The sequence below is a fragment of the Poecilia reticulata genome, chromosome 17 (genome assembly GCF_904066995.2).
Source record: "Poecilia reticulata chromosome 17, P_reticulata-male-v2, whole genome shotgun sequence".
NCBI lineage: Eukaryota > Metazoa > Chordata > Actinopteri > Cyprinodontiformes > Poeciliidae > Poecilia > Poecilia reticulata.
Genome location: NC_088846.1, coordinates 5,438,501 through 5,457,135, shown reverse-complemented (window position 1 = coordinate 5,457,135; position 18,635 = coordinate 5,438,501). Strand labels below are relative to the sequence as shown.

The window sequence follows — 18,635 nt, the reverse complement described above, 5'->3', positions numbered from 1 at the left end:
GTTTGTGGTCATCACCTCTTTGGAATAAGCCCTCCTTCAGTAGAGCTACACGAGCCAGAATTTTACAATTTTCTAATCGGGTTTTTGCAAATCATTAATCTGCTAATATAGATTTGAGCAGAGTCCAGTTTTTTTTTTAGAGCTTTTATTTGTGACACTACAAAAACCTTTAGTCTTCTTCACAGAGCAACAGCACCCACTCTGAAGAGTGTTGAGTGGAATATCTTGGCGCATGTATGGTGTCATTCACCAATCACGGAAACATCTGTGTTCCCGATCACTGAAAAATAGTTTCAGCCACTGATGGCAGACTGACCTGGTGTTAAACTGTAGCTTTGAACTTTATTTTCTTGGATGTAATAAATGTGATACATAATTAAATATAGACCATTCCAGAAACCTGAATAAAAAGATATGGATTCAAGTTTTTTTAATACCAGAGAGATTGAAACAGAATTCTTGAGTATTGTAATACAAAATATTCATTTATTAGTTTCCAGTTTCATTATGTACATTTAAATGGCTTATTACATCAAGTGACCACATCCTTTAAACAAAATGATTCTAATTATAAAAACAATTTTTTTTTACAATTGCATATAAAATGTATGGGATGCATCACTAAACACTCCTTACTCCATAAAGGTAAAACCTTGCTAACAGATCACACAGCATATCTTTAAAACATTAAGCCCACTGGTTGGATCTTTTCTCCTTAAGGTTTGCAGACATCAGCAGGTGATCATCGTTTTTCAACTTCACTCGGTTTGGACTCCAGGATTTATGCCTTTTCTGTTCAAAATGATGAAAAACGCTTGAGGTTAGAGAGAGACGCTTAAAACAAAGAACCCCTTCATAATGGAGTAAGAGGCCAGAATAACTTTTTAAAAAAAAGCAGAATTGGTTAGATCTCTAGTAGGCGATAGAGTGTAATAAGCTAGGAATGGGTTAAAGCAGAGCTAAAGCCTTCACACCCCTTGAACTTTATCACATTTTGTTCCAGAACACAATGTGTCTTATTGAGATTTTGTCTGACAGGAACATTCCCAACCAGTTTTAACCAGCTTCCCTGTCCAGGCTGGTAGTGAAGCTGGTTAAAGCTTCCCTGGTAGGGGTTTTGTTGCCACTACCTAATTTCACAGTGCGTGCATTGACCTCACTGGTCATTATGCGCAGGCCAAAAAAGTTTGATAGTCTCATAATGAGACCATAATTTTGAGGCTATATATTGGATTGGATTGCTCTTTCCCAGCTAGAACAGCAGCTGGGAAAGCGCCAGTGTGGACAGCGTAGGGAAGATCATGATCAAAGCATTGTAATACAGCAGCCCATATTTTCCAAGCTCCTATAAGGACAACACAGTCACATTTCTTTCACCAGAAAACTTGCAGAAAGGTAAGAAGTAGGCAGAAACAGCAGAATACAGCATAATCCTTCGAAATGTCAACAGGTATAGAAAACCTGCTGAAGAGGCGGGTGAGGGAGGAAATGAGGGTAAGAGAGGAAATTAGGGCGAGGGATGGAGGGATAAGGGAGGGAATGAAGGTAAGTGAGGGTAAAGGAGGAAATCAGGGTAAGGGGGGTCAGGGAGGATAAGGAAGGAAATGAGTGTGGGGAGGGGGTTAAGTGAGGGAATGATCACCTAAAATTAAAGAAATCAGGGAAAATATACACCCCTAGTTTGTATAGTTTAAGTTTAAAGCTATAATAAGTTTAGAAGCTGTAATCATAAGCAAGACATAGTCTTGGTCTTAATACAATGTGAACCCCCAGGGGGGTTGGGAGGGAGGGAAGCATCTAAGACTAAAACGAGATTTTCCCTCAGGATTATGATTAAAGTTATTTCAAACCTTACTTACTGCTTTGCTGCTGTGTGAAAGTGATATAGGAATACACCAGGCTCCCAGCAATGCTGTAGGAAACAAAGAACAAAACGTGATCCAAGTGTTAGACTCACTGTTCACATGTGAGAACCGTGCAGCATTTCTCGCTCGTCTTTGGCAGCTCCGTTTTAATTCCCTTCCGACTGTGTCCTCAAGCTGCTTCTGCAGACCAACCCAAACAACTAAATCCGTTCGGGTGATTACCTGATGTTCAGCCCTAGGAAGTTCAGCCAGGTGAATATGTAGTCTCCACCAAACACCATCCCCATGTATGTGACCAGGATATTCTGGGGGTAAAAGTGCAAGAAGTGCTTAATGTATACGCTGGCTCTTCCCAGAGAGCGTTGGCAAAGAGAAGTGACTTACCTTGATGCAGCCTATGATGGAGGTGGTGAGCGCCGAGTTGTGCTGCGTGCACAGCAGGATGGAGTACATTAAAACAAAGCTGCATTAACACACAGAGGGAGGAGAAGCAAGACTTAGCAGAACGTGGTGTCGGTTAAAGAACAGAGTTTGTGGAGCTACATTACCCCATGACACAGGAGAGGATAAACTGCACAACAAACAGCTGATCAGCCCAGCCTTTGTAATCCAGTCCCTGTTCACAAAACACACAATCACAGGGACATAAATGCTTCGGCAAACTTTACAGTCACCCCGAGTATTCATTTCATCTGTATTCTGAACTTTTGGTGATTTATTTGAGCGTTCTTTTTCCAGAGTCGCCGCATCACACATCTGCAGTGACACGATGAACCAGAAATGGGTGCACATGTTTATCGAATTCATCGATATCCTCCATAACAGAAAAACTCAAAATTTCATATACATGCTCAAATTTGTTATTTGTAATAACGGGGGGTACTACTGTGTTGTTGCTGTAAGACGAAGAACTTCAGGAATTCTTTTTGGGCCATTTCTAATCAGGTTTGCATCTTTTAGTTGCTTTTGGGGTAATATGTCCTTCCTCGCTGAGCGGCCTTTGACTACGTGCTGGTACATTTGTAGATGATGACACTCTAAATACTGCTGTGGCTGCCATGGTGGAAAACTTGCTAGCATCCATTCGGATTGTGGAATTTGTCAGGAGACGTGTAGGAAATTGGTCTAACTGCGGTCATTGTGTCTGCCCGGATCACTGAAGGTGTGTGGTGGCCTTTGGTATGAGAAAATCTATAAATTCAAACTATTCATTCTTTTACATATACTTAACCCTTTTCATGCAAAGTGGTCACTACAGTGGACAGCTATCCAAAAACCATTTTCTTGTGCTTCTTGTGGATTTTTATGTTATCAATGCACACAGACCACTGAAGTGGACACTAATGCATCATAAAATACACTATCAACTACTGGCCATCAGCTGCAAATGCAAGAAATTATTTTTGTTAAATCCAATATGGCCGACAGACAAAAAAAAGCCTGCCAACCGACCCGGTCCCTCCTTCTACGGTAGACGACTCTTGCAGGTAAAAAAAAAAAACATCAGATAATCCCTAAAGAACAATACTACTGATGTTAGTTTTCAAATAACAACTTTGTATTTGGAGAAAATTACAATTGATTACCTAAAAAATTAAAAATACAAAAAATTTTCTTTTTACTATTTTTTCCCCCTACCTTAATATATGCCTTATTTTCTTAAGGCATATAAAAATATGCCTTAAGAAAATAAAAAAAAATTGGAAAAAAAAAATCCTGACACAAAGGATCATAATTCATGCATGAAAGGGTTAAAGTTGGTCGCCCTATAACTATTCCACGGCGGAAAAAGGTTAGTTTGTAAAATGGTTCAAATAAATCATGAAAAGCCTCAGATAAAAGCCTCTCTCATCCGTTGGGAGTGTATATTGCAAGAACACCTACCATCTGCAAGTCTCCAGAGTAGTACGCATACGCCAGTGTAGGGAAGATCATGATCAAAGCATTGTAATACAGCAGCCCATATTTTCCAAGCTCCTATAAGGACAACAGAGTCACATTTCTTTCACTATCCTCATCAACCAGGCACCGGATCTGCTGCTGCTCACCTTCGATTCCAGTTTCTGCTTTACAAACGCCCCGCTAGCTGCTGTCAGGATGTTGTTCAGCATTATGAAAATGTATCCTTCAAGATCGAAAGCCAAGTCGGCGCTACGGCAAACACAGAGTGAGATATGTGCTCGTCGCAGGGCATGAAACATGCCGTTTGGGCTGCAAGGAGTCGTCTTACCTCGCAGCAATAAAAGCACCGAACACCATGGTGAACACGGTCATCTTTATGGAAGCGGAGAAGGTCTTCCTGCGAGGGATTAGTCTTTAACAGGAAATGTTCTGGGAACATGTGCAGACGGAATGCAGAGGTTGGACTTACTTCAGCAGGAATCCCTCAAACACCATGGTGAGAAAAATACTGAACCTCCTCAGAACCGTGAACATGGGCAAGCTAAGATGGCGGGAACAAGCAACCGTGTCACATTTAAAGGCAAGTCCTGGCTTTATATGATGGAGTGTTAGGGACTCACTTGAGTCGTTGCGTCCCAAAGAGGCCCGAGATCTGATTCCCAACGTACAGCAGAGGCAGAGGGAACATCTGGGACAACACACATCACGTCTAATTAGTGATCCTGGGAATGTTCGTGGAGGATATAACCTTCTCACCTTGCCCGGTATAGTCGCGTCCAGATCTGGGAACGTGATGACACCCAGCATCTTCCCGGTCCTCAGGACCACGATTGTGGCCAGCATCTGCAGCGATCAGAGCAGGAAGTCACAGCAGAGGCAGAGGCGATGACATCACATGGCATTAGCTCAAGAGCTTACCTGACCAATCCCAACACATGTTGACGATGGAAAGCTGGAAAACACAAACGGGCTCAGTGACACCAACACTCCCGCCGACATTTACTAGAGTGGCTTCAGAGTCGTGGATGGATCTTTACACAAGGAGCTAAGATTCACAGCATCTTCCAAAAACATTCATACTATTCATTTTTCTTTTCACATTTGGCCATGTTACAACCAAAAGCTTTCGACTGGTTTATTGGAATTTTGTTTGAAAGGCCACCACAAAGCAGGGCACACCGATGATGTGAAAAGAAAAAGACAATTTATAATTTTTCTCCCACTTCATAATTGTGTGCTATCTGTGATGGTTTTATGACATCAAATTCTGATAAAAATCCATGGTTTTCCATGATCATAATGTCATTTCTGTTTGTTTAAAACAACAACAAAAAAGCTTCATCAGATGGGCCATAATTTGGATAAGCTAACTGGTGACATTTTAAAAATAAAAGTAGAAAAACGTAAAATAAAACACATTACAAGTATCTGCAATGAAACAATATGCATATGGTCATCAGCTATAGTATAGATGATTTAAAGCTGCAGAGCTAAACACCAGATGACAACTCTTTAAAACTAGTTAAGGTCTTTGTAAAGCTGGTATTTACAGTGGAAATTTTTTTTGAGTAAAAAAAGAAACTTTGGTAGAGTAACTATTGCTTGTATTGATTCGGAAGTACATTTTCTTGTTTCCGCCTTTCTTACCGAGTCCAGTATTAGTAATTAATCCGCCGCGCTCGCGCCTACATTGTGCTTCTCTGAACTTTGCCCTTTTACCTGTAGTTGGTGAGGACGCTTTTGTTGACGACAACGATTAGAAACGAGCTGACCCCATAAAATGCCGCGGCAAACAGTTTCGCGAACACAGTGGGGGTGTCTCCAGAGGCTGAGGGTGAGGATGCTCCCGCAGCTGGCGGGCTGCCGCGGCCGTTTCGGCGTCTGTGAAGCTCAGCCATCGTCTACGTAACGACCGTAGAGGCAATCAAAGCGGAAGCCTTCACACTGTTCTCCCGCACATGCGCATTGCAGCCAAGAGGGAATAACATGAGAAAAGTTGGCTGAGCGGTAATACTGGCTGTAATATCTATCGTCAAACCCACTGCCATGGTTCTTAAACTGTGGTGCAAGTACTTCCAGTGGCACTTTAGTAATAATTAGGATAAATATCATTTAGATAAACACAAACTTTGATGTAGAAAATATAGAATGCATAAATACACTGCTTTCCTTGGATTTTGAGAATGTTTGGGGAGAAACTGACTCAGACCTCAGACTGTTAGTTTTCACAATGTCTTAACTTTTTGTAGTAAAAAAATAAAATCAGAAAATTGTTAGACATGATTCCAATATAAAAACCTTTTTTGTTTAAATGTCATACGATGTAACTACATCCAAGTCATTGTGGCATCAGTTTAAAATCTACATCCAGATGGTGTTCCTGGATGTAGATAGTGTTCCAGGACATTAAACAAGAGGTTTAATATTTGTAGATTCAAGTTAATGGACCTTACCAAGCTCCGCCCAGAAACGCCCCTCGAAAGTCTTACGTGACTGCATGTCTCACAAACAAAGCCTCGCTGTGCTTAGTTTCTATGTGTAATTTCATTTCGACTGACTCTCTGCAGAGTATTTCTGAGTCGATTAGTGTAGCATTTCTGCCGGATTTTCAAAAAATATCAGCCACGACAATGGACAGGGGAAACCAACAAGTTCATGTCATCTTTTTTGGATGACATCAAGGTTTTTGAGTCACGCGATGTCTCCAACATTGTGCTCGTCACAGCTAAATGCTACCGGTCGATGAGGAAAACAGCAGATCCTCAGACCATCAGCATAAATATAGCTGTGGACAAGATCACTGACGCCCATTGTTCTTGCAAGGCTGGGTAAATCGGGCATTCATGGTTTTTAGGGTGATTTATGTTGGCAAATGTTTGTATGTGCCTAGGCCTGATACACGGTACTCGGAGGCTAACACCATTAGCGTGGCTAACACAATTACAGTTTAGTAAAAAGCCTTTTCAGGTAAAATAAAATCTTTATTGTATGTCAGATACGGTACACATTGCATATTGATCTGTTCAACTAACTAAGACTGACAGGCTTCAAGGTGGAGAAGTTGTATCGGTACTGCCATTATGCTGTACTTGGCTAAAAGGTTTTCATAATGGAGTTATTTTTTGACTTACACCAGCAGACACTCCTTTGTTCTTATTGATCCTATGACGGTTGAGCTGCAAATGCGGTTGTGCACAAGCTTTGATCCAAGCAAGGCATTCTGTTTCAGATTTTGGAAATCTGAATTTTAGTTCCACAAATACAATCAGGATACCTGACATCACCTGCGCAGATACCTCACTGACAGTGGAGAACCATTCTTTTTCGAGTTCTGACGCAAAAACTTTCTGCCGGTCTGCTAGTCCACAATTTACATTAGCATGAGTTTACTACTGTGTTTGTGAGACGGTCACGCACGTGGTTGCTGCGCTGTGACGTAAAATGGGCATTAGCCAATGAAACGCGGCCCCTGTGGTAAGGTCCATTAAGGAAGTTCTTTAGTTTTTGGCCAACTACAGGATACAATGTTATTCAATGAGCAAAAAAAAAACCAAACAAACAAAAACATTTAAGATGGAGTCCAGTCAAACTGAAAGGTTCATTTCACAAATGATTCCTTCCTTTTAATGACCGACTTGCACACTATTTCTTTAAATTCAACTGAATCAGTTGACCATTTTGAAATTTTATAATTAGGACTTCCAGCCAAACCAAAATAACTACAAGTAATCTCATTATCGTAGCCTTACAATTTACATTAAAAATGAGCTTCAAAAAGTTACTGAAACAGATGTAAAATGCCAAGATTAAATGTAGCTAAAAATTGCCCTCAAAGTGGCATTTGAGGGCAATGTTTAGCTACATATAATATTGTATTCCTGTTTCAAGCAAAAACAGAACAAAATATTTAAAAATTGTAACATGGAAAAATATATCCATAGACTAGTTCTGCTACTCCTTGTAGCAGAAGTAAGTCAGGAATACAGCAGTGATTCAAACCAACCCAAAAACCATGAAGCGGACCAGTCACACCTCTAGAGCACTTTATTAGAACAGGGATGTTTATAGAGAAAGTTTCATAGTCATGTGGCTCAAACAGTCAAATGAGAAATCTGCTCCAGCCGTCTGTATCGGCACAACGCCAGTGAGCCTTTATAGAGCACAAAATGTAAAGCTTAACTTCCCTCCGTGTTTCCAACGCCTTCCATCTCTCCAGCGCTTACCTCCAACCTAATTTTAAGTATGCTGACTTTAGTTAACCCTCCCGCGGTCTTAGTATAACGCTCTGGAAGCGCACGGCAGATGTCACGGTTGGGGAGGCTGGGAGAGAAGGGAAAAAAAAAAAAAAGCTCGCTGCCAACACCGACACAGGTGGCTGAAAGCACCATTAGCTTACATTACATTCTGTGGCCCGATGATTGTTCCACAATGACGGCTGACGTTTCTTGAACACAAACAACGCAACGATGAGTCCGCACTTGATTAAAAAAAAACAAAAAAACAAGAGGACTTTCAACTGCAAAAAAATAAAACTTCAAAGGACAGTTGGTGATTAAAAAAAAACAAAAAACAAGTGCTTCGAGCTCTGAAGATATGTCCGTGGTCCGTCTACGTCTTAACAATCACTTCTCACTATTTCAGGCGAGAACTTCCCGTCTTTCTGTAAAAGAATGGCAAAGTTCAGAGCAGAGGAATACTTCAAATTCTACGTAAATAGCTGTCAAAACTCACACATTCAGTCTCACGCTCAGCTATACACTCACACACACACACACTTCAAAATAAACAGAAACATTTGCTTAGTGGTCCTGAAGGTACAAATTTGTACAGTCCGTATGACCTAGGAGGACCAGCCTTAAAATACATTGGGCCCTGAAAACACAGGTAGCACATCTGGATCAGGGGATACAAACATTTCTAACCACTGGTCCACTATTAAAAAGAAGAAGAAGAAGAAAAGAGGCGTCGACCTTCACCGCACAAGAAGCAGAAAAATACCAAGCTGTTGTATGAAGCCACTTTGCTGGTTCCCCCATCTTGGATTTGTGCCTGGCGAGGCGATGGGTAGTCAGGAGGCCACTATTTACACTTTAAAACCTAAGTGAAGCTGTACTTCAGGCATCTAGCACACGTTTCTTATGTAGTGTAGCACTACCACATCAGTGTGTATTACTGTGGGGGGGGGGGGGGGGGGTCAGAGGGGGACGCCAGTAGAAAGTCTTTTCTACAGATGACCTAATACTGTGCTGAAGTCATCAGGTGGGGAGGCAAAAAGAAAAAAAAAAAAAAATTTGGAAAGGAAAGCAATGTTCACACTTCAACCAAACTGCAGAATTGAAATGCAGGAATTCAAGCAGCACAAAAATATTAATGAAGTATGCATGATCTCTGGAGAGGGGGGAAAAATGAAAACATCCCTGCTTTCATGTTCCTAAATACAAAACTTCAGTGTAACAAGAGGTCCTTTTTCCATCTGTTTGGGGTTTTTTTTTTTGTCTTTTCTTTAAAACCGATAAAACTCGAGTCCTCTGGTGTTGAGTGGTATGGGATGACAGTCTGCCTTTTTTTTTTTTTTAATTTTATTTTTTTTTACTGTTGGGTTTTTTCTTTTTTTCCTCATATACTTGAAGATGTGGTAAGCATGCAAGCCTCGTAGAGGAGGGGCCCCCGGAAGGGCAGATGGGTGGGCTGGTGGAGGAAAAGACGGCGTCTTCAGGCCAGGGCCGGGAAGGCCTCAGGATCGTCCACGTTGGGGACCGACACTCCGCTGGCCTGGAGGGACAAACACACAACACAACATTTACGCTTCAAAAAATAAAAAAGTTTCAGAATGTAACCGTTGGTGAATAATCTTTGGCTGCCGGACAAAGCTTGAACCGTTTCCCTGGAGTTTGGAGTGACTTTACACAAGTTATAAAGTGTAATCGCTGCATTTAAGATTGGCTTTTTATTTTCACAACTGGAAGTTAAGGTACAAATTATCAAACATCTACTGCACATCTCTATACTCCACCTGCCATTTTGGCCGATAATGATTTGTTTTTGCCTGAAAAGTCAATAAATACAGGTCCTTCTCAAAAAATTTGCATGTTGTGATAAAGTTCATTATTTTCCATAATGATAAAAATTAAACTGTCATATTTTAGATTCATTGCACATGAAATATTTCAGGTCTTTTATTGTTTTAATACTGATGATTTTGACATACAGCTCATAAAAACCCAAAATTCCTATCTCAAAAAATTAGCATATCATAAAAATATTTTCTGAACGAGCAGTTAACCTCATCATCTGAATCAACAAAGTAACTCTAAACACTTGCAAAAGATTCCAGAGGCTTTTAAAAACTCCAAGCCTGGTTAATTACTCAAAACCACAATCATGGGTAAGACTGCTGACCTGACTGCTGTCCAGAAGGCCATCATTGACACCCTCAAGCAAGAGGGTGAGACACAGAAAGACATTTCTGAATAGGCTGTTCGCAGAGTGCTGAATCAAGGCACCTCAGTGGGAAGGAAAAAGTGTGGCAGAAAACGCTGCACAACGAGAAGAGGTGACCGGACCCTGAGGAAGATTGTGGAGAAGGGCCGATTCCAGACCTTGGGGGACCTGCGGAAGCAGTGGACTGAGTCTGGAGTAGAAACATCCAGAGCCACCGTGCACAGACGTGTGCAGGAAATGGGCTACAGGTGCCGCATTCCCCAGGTCAAGACACTTTTGAACCAGAAACAGCGGCAGAAGCGCCTGACCTGGGCTACAGACAAGCAGCACTGGACTGTTGCTCAGTGGTCCAAAGTACTTTTTTCGGATGAAAGCAAATTTTGCATGTCATTCGGAAATCAAGGTGCCAGAGTCTGGAGGAAGACTGGTGAGACGGAAATGCCAAAAGGCCAGAAGTCCAGTGTCAAGTACCCACAGTCAGTGATGGTCTGAGGAGCCATGTCAGCTGCTGGTGTTGGTCCACTGTGTTTTATCAAGGGCAGGGTCAATGCAGCAGCTATCAGGACATTTTGGAGCACTTCATGCTTCCATCTGCTGAAAAGCTTTATGGAGATGAAGATTTAATTTTTCAGCACGACCTGGTAAATGGTTTACTGACCATGGTGTTACTGTGCTCAATTTTCCTGCCAACTCTCCTGACTTGAACCCCATAGAGAATCTGTGGGATATTGTGAAGAGAAAGTTGAGAGACGTAAGACCCAAAACTCTGGATGAGCTTAAGGCCATCGAAGCATCCTGGGCTCCATAAACACCTCAGCAGAGCCACAGGCTGATGGCCTCCATGCCGCATTGAAGGCTGCAAAAGGATTCCTGACCAAGTATTGAGTGCATAACTGAACATAATTATTTGAAGGTTGACTTTTTTGGTATTAAAACACTTTTCTTTTATTGGTCGGATGAAATATGCTAATTTTTTGAGACAGGGATTTTGGGTTTTCATGAGCTGTATGCCAAAATCATCAGTATTAAAACAATAAAAGACCTGAAATATTTCAACTGGTGTGCAATGAATCTAAATTATGACAGTTTAATTTTTATCATTACATTATGGAAAATAATTATCTTTATCACAATATGCTAATTTTTTGGGAATGACCTGTATAGCAATAAAGTTGGTAAAAGTGGAGTGAATATTTTTAACCACCCAAAGTTACAAAAATGAAGGTCAAATTCATCAGTGCAACCCTACTGAAAACTAGTGTATATTTAGATTCATCTGGCCTTTAGGCAAAACTTTATAGAATTACCTCGTGACAACTTCAACATAAAAATCCCTTTCAGATGCAAATATTGGCTGATTGCCGACCTCACAAAATTAAGAAAATTGGTGCTCCTTTAAAACACAACAGGAAGGTTTAAAGTGAAATAAAAAATTCAGCTAGAAAACCCAAATGTCAGGATCTGGCCGCAACATTCTGATCAGCTGATCAGTCCTTGTTCGGGATTGGCATTTATAATATCATTTATTGTGATTAGTTTCTTATCATGAGAAGAATTTTGATTCATCATTTCAACTATAAATTCCAGTCGATGATGTTTAACCCCTCCAGAACAGTGTGGGGATTGTCAGTTTTACTTTTTTCTTCATTTTTTTTATTTAAAGAATCAATAAAATAAAAGAATTAATTAAGAAATATTAAATGCAGTTACTGTGTGCAGTTTAGTGATGCACATCACATTTCTCTGTGTGACTGGTGTCCCATACATTTGGTATTTATATTCAGTCCCAGCCAAACCTTCAGTAACCCAATTTTTTTTTTTTTTTTAAATCTCACTTTGCAAAACTTGTAAAAACTAAACACAACATGTGTGAACTGACTGCGTTCCAAAGCTGGTTTCTGCTGACCTTCCACTGACCCCGCTGGCCTGAGGTCAGCCAGCCAGTTCTGAATGGCCAAACTGCTTTGTTGTTTCCACAGCAGCTTTTCCACCTCACTGCTCTTATTTCCTGCTCATGTTTTTTTTTTTTTGCTTTGTTTTTTAGCGGTGGCTTTTGTTGTTACCTTTTCGGAGCGTCCTCCCCCACGTGCCGTCCGGCTGCCTCCCCCGCCACGGCCCCCTCTGCCCCCACGGGCACCGCCACGCCCGCGCCCGGGGCGCCCCAGGTCTCCGAAGTTGATCTCCAGCTGGGATGTGATGTCGTTGGCTGGTTTGCGGAAATGGTGGTCGGAGGACTCGTCGGTGGCGCCCTGCTGGTAGAATTGTAGTGTGCGATAATCAAAAAGGTGTTTGGATAACCGTTTTTTTTCCTAACAAGTCACTGATAAATGTTTTCAGTGTATATGTGGCTGATTACCTTGTTGAACAGAGCATGAGGTTCTGCTTCTGTTTCCGATGCGTCGATCAAAGCACCAACAGGCCTCTGGAAAAGACGGCAAAAATAAATGTTGGCCTATTTTTTTTTCTACCTTAAAAACAAAACACGAGAGAAAAAAAAGTCTGCTAAGGAGAAAAACTTGACGATATGTTGGACTTTTGGAGTTATTCATGAGTTTTATAACATGTTATTATAACATGTAATAATAACTCATGTACTGAGATAAAGACGTTATCTCAGTACAAAGAGGGAAAACCAACTGTTAGTTTGAGTAGCAACAGGAGAAACTAGTGGGTTTTTTTGCTTTCCTGTCAGAAATATCACAGAAGTCACTCGATTGATCATCACTCAATAACTTACAATTACAGGACTCTTTTTTTATTTTTTTAAGTCTTCTAATGTCGAAAAAAAAATACATTTTACAATTGTGGTGTTTACATTAAATAAGAGCATTAAATTAAAATCACACTTGCATAAGTCGTCAAAAATCAGGGCAGTGACGGATGTAAACAGTTACATGACATATATTCATATATGGCGCTAAAGCTCATCATCCATCAGCCAATCGGAGGAGACGTCGGCATCTTATCAGTTGGAGCAGCTAACTATGCGTCTGCAATTTTACAGAAGAGCTACGGATTCAACACTTTTGAATGACAGAACATTTTACGATCTGTGTGATGCTGTGACAACGCTGGTGCAGTCAGAAAACAAAAAACAATCCATCATCCTCCTACTGCTTCCTGTCGGCGTCTTTGTCGTTTTCACCAGTAGTAAAATCCAGCTGTTTATCAGGCGACTCACGTGATATGAAAAAAAGTGTTTTCGTTGCAGTTTTGCAAAATACATCTGCGTCAACATGGCTGAAAAACCACCTCCATCTATCACAGAAGCTTTTCATCAAAAAACATGTTTTTTTCCCCGAAATTGGCGTTTCCATTAAGCAAATTTATTTTCGTGATTTCAATTAGCACAACTTTACAGTCAATGGAAACACAGCCTGTGTTTTGCTTTTCAGACCTTTGCAGAGGTAGATTTTTTTCACATGCAAGTATCAACCAATTGCTTAAAATAGAGGGAATCGATAGGAGCCCTTTGGGAACAAACCGTCTGGGACAGAACGCTCGCTTACGTCTTCGCTCTTGGACTTGTGCAGCACGTATCCCTTCTTCCACTGGCTGTCGGCTCCCTCGTTGGGCTTGCGGATGTTGAACTCCACCTTGGTGCGCTCCTTGTCCTGCATGGCCTTCCACTCGTCCAGCGTCATCTCTTTGGGGCCTTCCTGTTTCACCTCTTCCACCTCGTTCTCTCTAGAATAAAAAATCAAAACAGCTGTGTGGGAACTCAGTCCTCACTCTGCTTCTTCTACATCCTAAGAGAACATGGTGTTAGAGGGTTCTGCGCTCTGTGACTCTTACTTGTTCTCGGAGCCGGCGGGTGCGTTTTCCTCTCCCTCCGGAGTCGGCTCTGGGGCGGCGGTCTGTTCGGCCTCACTGAAAGCAAAGCACTTTGTCAACTCTCCCAGCGCGCTCTGCTCTAAACAGAAACCCAAAATGTTAAAAAGCTAAAACGGCTCCATGTTTGACGTCCTCCATCCCTCCCTGTGTGCGACATCAAAACCACCACTTGTGTGTTTGTTCCAAAAGTAGAAGCGCTTCGTTGTCGACGGCACCAAGCGAAGCAGTGAGCAAAGCGATTCAGTGTCCCTGTTTGTTTAGAAAATAAATAAATAAATAACTCACCTCACTTCATCCTTCACCGTGCCCCAGTTGTGCGAGCCGGAGCCGCCGCGCTTCTCCTCAGTTTTTGAACTGGGTGAGAAACAGGAAAAAAGGGAGCATTTCTTTAAAGGAGGAAGTCAAATAAGCCTGGAAAGTAAGGAGATGAAAATTCAGAGCTTCTAAGTTTATTTTCAGAAAAATACGTTTTCCCAAGTTAAAAATTTTTTTTTTTACTTTCTGTACCGTTTGACATTTTGAGAGGAAAATCTTAACAGAGTTTTGATTGTATCATAAAATAATCCAAAAATGAAGCCGGATGTGAGTCGGTTAGGTGGTAAAGGGTAACTTTAGTAACTACTTCCTCACCAAAGAGTTTTTATGTGGGTGCGTTCTGTGTGAGTGAAAACATGATGCTTTCACCAAAAGAAGAAAAAAAAGGTCTGAAGTTACATAAAGCAATTTTTCATTGTGTGTGATCTTATAGATCTACTGCATGTTTTACGGTGCAGTATCCATTTCGACGCCAGAATCGGTGTATTTTTTTCTAAATTCTCAGGTGTGGATGAACACAGAAAAGGAAAATGAAGTATGGAAAAATGTTTACTTCCAAAGATAAAAGTTGTAAAAAGGAATTATTATTACTGGTTTTTGCTTAAACGTAACATTTAAGCAATCAGGTTTGTGGGTGTGTAGTTTTACTAGTAGAACCCACACTCATTTAAAATGAAAGGACCTTTTTCTAGTGCTTTTCTTCGCTCAGTTATGACCTCAGGCCCCCTTCGGATCAGAGTTCTTAAGCTGGATCTGTGGTTCTTAACCATAACCTGATCAAAGGTGGTTCAAACTGCAAAGAATTGACAGAAAATCTGTTTTTAGAAACAGTGAAAATGTATGAAAGTACACAAATTGAGGCTTAAAGAATCTGTCTTGATTTGAGAATGTGTTTGGAAAATAGTTAAATTTGGTTCAGATTCCCCGAAAAAGCTGTGGAACAAAGGTATTTTTTGTAACAAAGACACTGCTGTTTACAGATACCTATGTTAACTGTGTTAACCACAAGTGTAACAGTTTAAAATGTCCCCTCAGTCATCATGTTGCTTTAGTTTAAAACAATTAACACCAACACATGACATCACCTCTCTTCCTAATAGGGATGGGTGTTTATTGAATTATTTATCGTGATCAATTTCTTACAAGAGTTTTGATTCGTTGCCATCACAACCAGCTGTAAACATTAATGATGTTCAACTCTCCCCAAAACTGTCCTTATTGTTGGGATTGTTAAGTTTATTATTTTTCTCCAGTTTTTCATCGATATTAATCAATAAACATCAATAACTAAAAAAAAATAATCTAATGCTGTTGCGGTGTGCATTTTAATGATACAAGTCACATTTCTTTATGCCATCTGGAAAATATTCTGATAATTCAAACTTTCAGTGCATATTGCCCACCAGTAGCTCTGCTCATGACTGGAAAACTAGTAAAAATATATTTAAATGCTGATTTCATATACAGCTCCTTAAGCTAAATCTGAAATAGGTAAAATTGGTATTTGACACTCAGAAATCTGCAGACGCATCTCCATGGAAATATTTTATCCAAAGCAGAATAAATTAATTTTGTCTGACAAGATAAGATTATTTACCACTTGATGAAGAAAATCAGGCACATTTTCACTTAATTTGAAAGCAACGCTCTCTCCCTCTCACAAACACATTAAACAACAAGCATCTGTTGACTCAGATTAACACATTTCATCTTACTTGCCAGCCACTTTTTACAGTGCAACGCTTCACTCACGATTTGTCGTTGGTGCTGTGTCTGTCGAATTCCCGTTTTCCACGTGAGTCGAAGCCCTCGCCGCGGCCCATTCCGCGTCCTCGTCCGCCTCGCCCCCCCCGGCCGCCGCCGCGCCCCCTGGGAGGCCTTTCTCCAGAAGGCCTGATGGGACAATCACGGAAAAAAAAAAAAAAACACAACACAGTTTCTATTTTTATTTTGTTGTCTCTTAAAGCGAGAGGATTTCACATTTGAAGTATTAAACACTCATTAACTTACATATTATTCTCCTTTTAGCACTCTGGTAAAATGAAAGTAATAATAAACCAGTTTTGTCTTTTTAACTTCTAATTGGTTAAAGGCTTATTAATAGTAAATATTTAACTCGAGGCCACACCCCTATGGTTAAATATTAACTGTTAGTTTGTTGTAGTTTCTACTGCAAGTTGCTGCAAAATTAATTTCCCCTTTGGACATGAATAAAGATCTGAACTAGAGATTTACCGATCTGATATTAATATCTGTATCCGTCCCAATTTGGGAAAAAATTCTACATTAAGTATCAGTGACTATGTCTCCAATTAGACTTGGATCTAATCAGTCCAAGTCTTTGCTTTCTGCAAAAGCGTTCAAAGAAAGTTTGTTGCCGTTTATTTTTTGCAGGTTTTGACCAAGGTAGATAAATAACCTGGTGTTTTTGTCGTTTCACTTACTTCCCAAATTGAAGTCGTTTTTACGTTTGACCAACCTATTTAAACTATTGATGGATTTAAGTGTCCTGGTGCCGAGTTACGAAACAAATTTGTAATTGAGTACAGTTATGACTGTGTTTAAAAACCAGCACCGTTTTACTGTATCGCATTGGAATGGGCCGATGCTAAACCTCAGATATCGGTATCGGAAGTGAAAATAGTCGATCGGTGCTGCCATTATCTGAATCTAAGCAATGTGACTTTCCTTAAATCAAGAGTTTTATGTGACTCCTCCAAACCTGGACATGCAGAGCAAATGTTATGTCACGTTGGTTTTAATGTACGACGATTTCAAGCCCTTATATCTTCATAAACACCTCTCTGTAGCTTATTTTTATGTTTCTCTCCTCACTGGAAAAACCGGCTGAACCAAACCTGAGGCTGATTCCCAGTAACACCTCCATGCACAGCACTCCCCCCCATGCAGATCAGCGTCTCACTTGTCTACGGGGAAGTCTGCGCCTCCCTCCGGCTTGTCCTCGGCGGGCTTCTCGAAGCGCCGCTCCCGGGGAGGTCTCCGGTCCGGCCTCTTATCCGCGGGTCGACCTTCGCCCTGCCCGCCCTGATGCTGGGATCCGGACTGACCCTGCTGGTCCGGTCTTCTGCCCACCCGCCTGATTCCTGTAAGAGATCAAACACTGTAAGCACTGATGTAATTATTGTAGATTGTCAAAGTTATTTTGGGTAAACAATAAAAAGTTTGAAGAGCTCCGCTCCGGACTGGAAGCGGGAGCTCTATTTGCAGCAGGTGTGTATCTTTCACATTTGCTTTGCAAAGCCTGCAGCAGCGGCGCGTGCAGAAGCATCACCCAGCTCACCGTAACCCAACACTGCACCTTCCACTCGGATGCTACAGGGAAGCTTCATCTGCGACACACACAGCCAGGCTGCTTCGGACTTCAAAGCTGGCTCTACCTCTACATTTAAACCCACCATTCCTCCGACAGGCGCGTGAGGCTCCCCTGGTAGCCGCCTGTCCTCTAATAACAACAGCCCAGGGTCCATGTTGACCTCCCAGCAGCAGCTAATGTAGCTAAGCGGAGCCGCACATGACAGTTGGAAATGAGACTAAAAATAAACATTAAAGCTGCAACCACGGCAGCCACATTTTACCTTCTTTCTTCAGAGAAACCGGCGCCTGAGACTCCTCCTTTTTGTCCAGCAGAGGGTTTTTCCTGTCCTTCTGGGACTCCTTCTTCGGCTGCTTGGCGGCTTGAGCCGCGGTTTTCGTGGACCCAGCGGCGGCCCCCTCCTTTTTCTTGTTTTCCGCTGCTTTCAGGACCTCGAACGGGTCGGATTCGTCGTCCAATAGCTGGTCGAACCTGTTAGTTACGACGCAGCCGAAGCCTTCTTGCAAGTGTCCGGGCATGATGGCGCCCCTTCGACGGGATTCACCTCCGATTCTACGAGGCTTGATGCGACCGAATCGCTGGATGCTGCCACAAGATGGCTGAGAGAGCTGCCCCCTTCTCTTCCGGTGCGAGCATCATCCGGGACACCGAGCAGTGCGCGCCACTCTGAGCACGCGGTGGAGGCGGTGTGTTTGTTTACAATCGTGACGAAGTTAATTCTCTCTCCAAAAAAGTCCCAGTTTTAGTTACATTTAGCAGGTTATCTGTAAGATAAGCGGTGCTAGATGTAGGTATCATTTTTCTTTTTATCTAAATGGCAGTTTTACTAAACAATCATGTTGTGCGGTTTTAATTTTAAAAAGTTTATATATTTAATTTTTGTTGATTAATTATATCCAGGTTTGAGCTGATGTGGCATTTAAGCAGGGCCTCGTGTCAAGTTG

At 41.5% G+C, this 18,635-nt stretch overlaps 2 protein-coding genes across 3 annotated transcripts; both read right to left on the bottom strand.

The window, feature by feature from the left end:
- Positions 1-464: 464 nt before the first annotated feature.
- Positions 465-5,986, bottom strand: LOC103479026 (nucleotide sugar transporter SLC35D2). Its single transcript, XM_008433230.3, has 13 exons — positions 5,487-5,986; positions 4,686-4,719; positions 4,524-4,610; positions 4,388-4,455; positions 4,237-4,308; positions 4,096-4,164; positions 3,914-4,016; positions 3,750-3,842; positions 2,414-2,481; positions 2,250-2,328; positions 2,088-2,170; positions 1,860-1,912; positions 465-792 (listed from the first exon to the last, which is right to left on the bottom strand). Exons 1-13 carry the CDS (start codon positions 5,663-5,665, stop codon positions 782-784), a joined length of 999 nt encoding a protein of 332 aa, XP_008431452.1. The 5' UTR covers positions 5,666-5,986; the 3' UTR covers positions 465-781.
- Positions 5,987-7,796: 1,810 nt separating this feature from the next.
- LOC103479027 (SERPINE1 mRNA-binding protein 1) lies at positions 7,797-18,331 on the bottom strand. 2 transcript variants are annotated; one of them, XM_008433233.3, is made up of 9 exons: positions 17,954-18,331; positions 17,281-17,461; positions 16,110-16,250; positions 14,328-14,396; positions 14,004-14,078; positions 13,718-13,895; positions 12,565-12,630; positions 12,272-12,457; positions 7,797-9,539 (listed from the first exon to the last, which is right to left on the bottom strand). In XM_008433233.3, the coding sequence occupies exons 1-9, from the start codon at positions 18,207-18,209 to the stop codon at positions 9,480-9,482; spliced, it is 1,212 nt and encodes a 403-aa protein (XP_008431455.1). In that variant the 5' UTR covers positions 18,210-18,331; the 3' UTR covers positions 7,797-9,479. The 2 variants fall into 2 exon arrangements, with proteins under 2 accessions (XP_008431455.1, XP_008431454.1); XM_008433232.3 differs by having other exon boundaries at positions 12,272-12,460; positions 17,954-18,330.
- Positions 18,332-18,635: the final 304 nt, after the last annotated feature.

Coding starts and splice junctions, on each gene's coding strand:
- LOC103479026 (XM_008433230.3), bottom strand. CDS start 5,665: ATGGCTGAGCTTCACAGACGCCGAAACGGCCGCGGCAGCCCGCCAGCT. Junction 2,482..3,749: donor ACTCTGGAGACTTGCAGATG/GTAGGTGTTCTT, acceptor TTTTGTGAACAG/GGACTGGATTACAAAGGCTG. Junction 1,913..2,087: donor TTCCTAGGGCTGAACATCAG/GTAATCACCCGA, acceptor TGTTTCCTACAG/CATTGCTGGGAGCCTGGTGT.
- LOC103479027 (XM_008433232.3), bottom strand. CDS start 18,209: ATGCCCGGACACTTGCAAGAAGGCTTCGGCTGCGTCGTAACTAACAGG. Junction 17,462..17,953: donor GGTTTCTCTGAAGAAAGAAG/GTAAAATGTGGC, acceptor GATCTCTTACAG/GAATCAGGCGGGTGGGCAGA. Junction 13,896..14,003: donor CCCGCCGGCTCCGAGAACAA/GTAAGAGTCACA, acceptor TTTTTATTCTAG/AGAGAACGAGGTGGAAGAGG.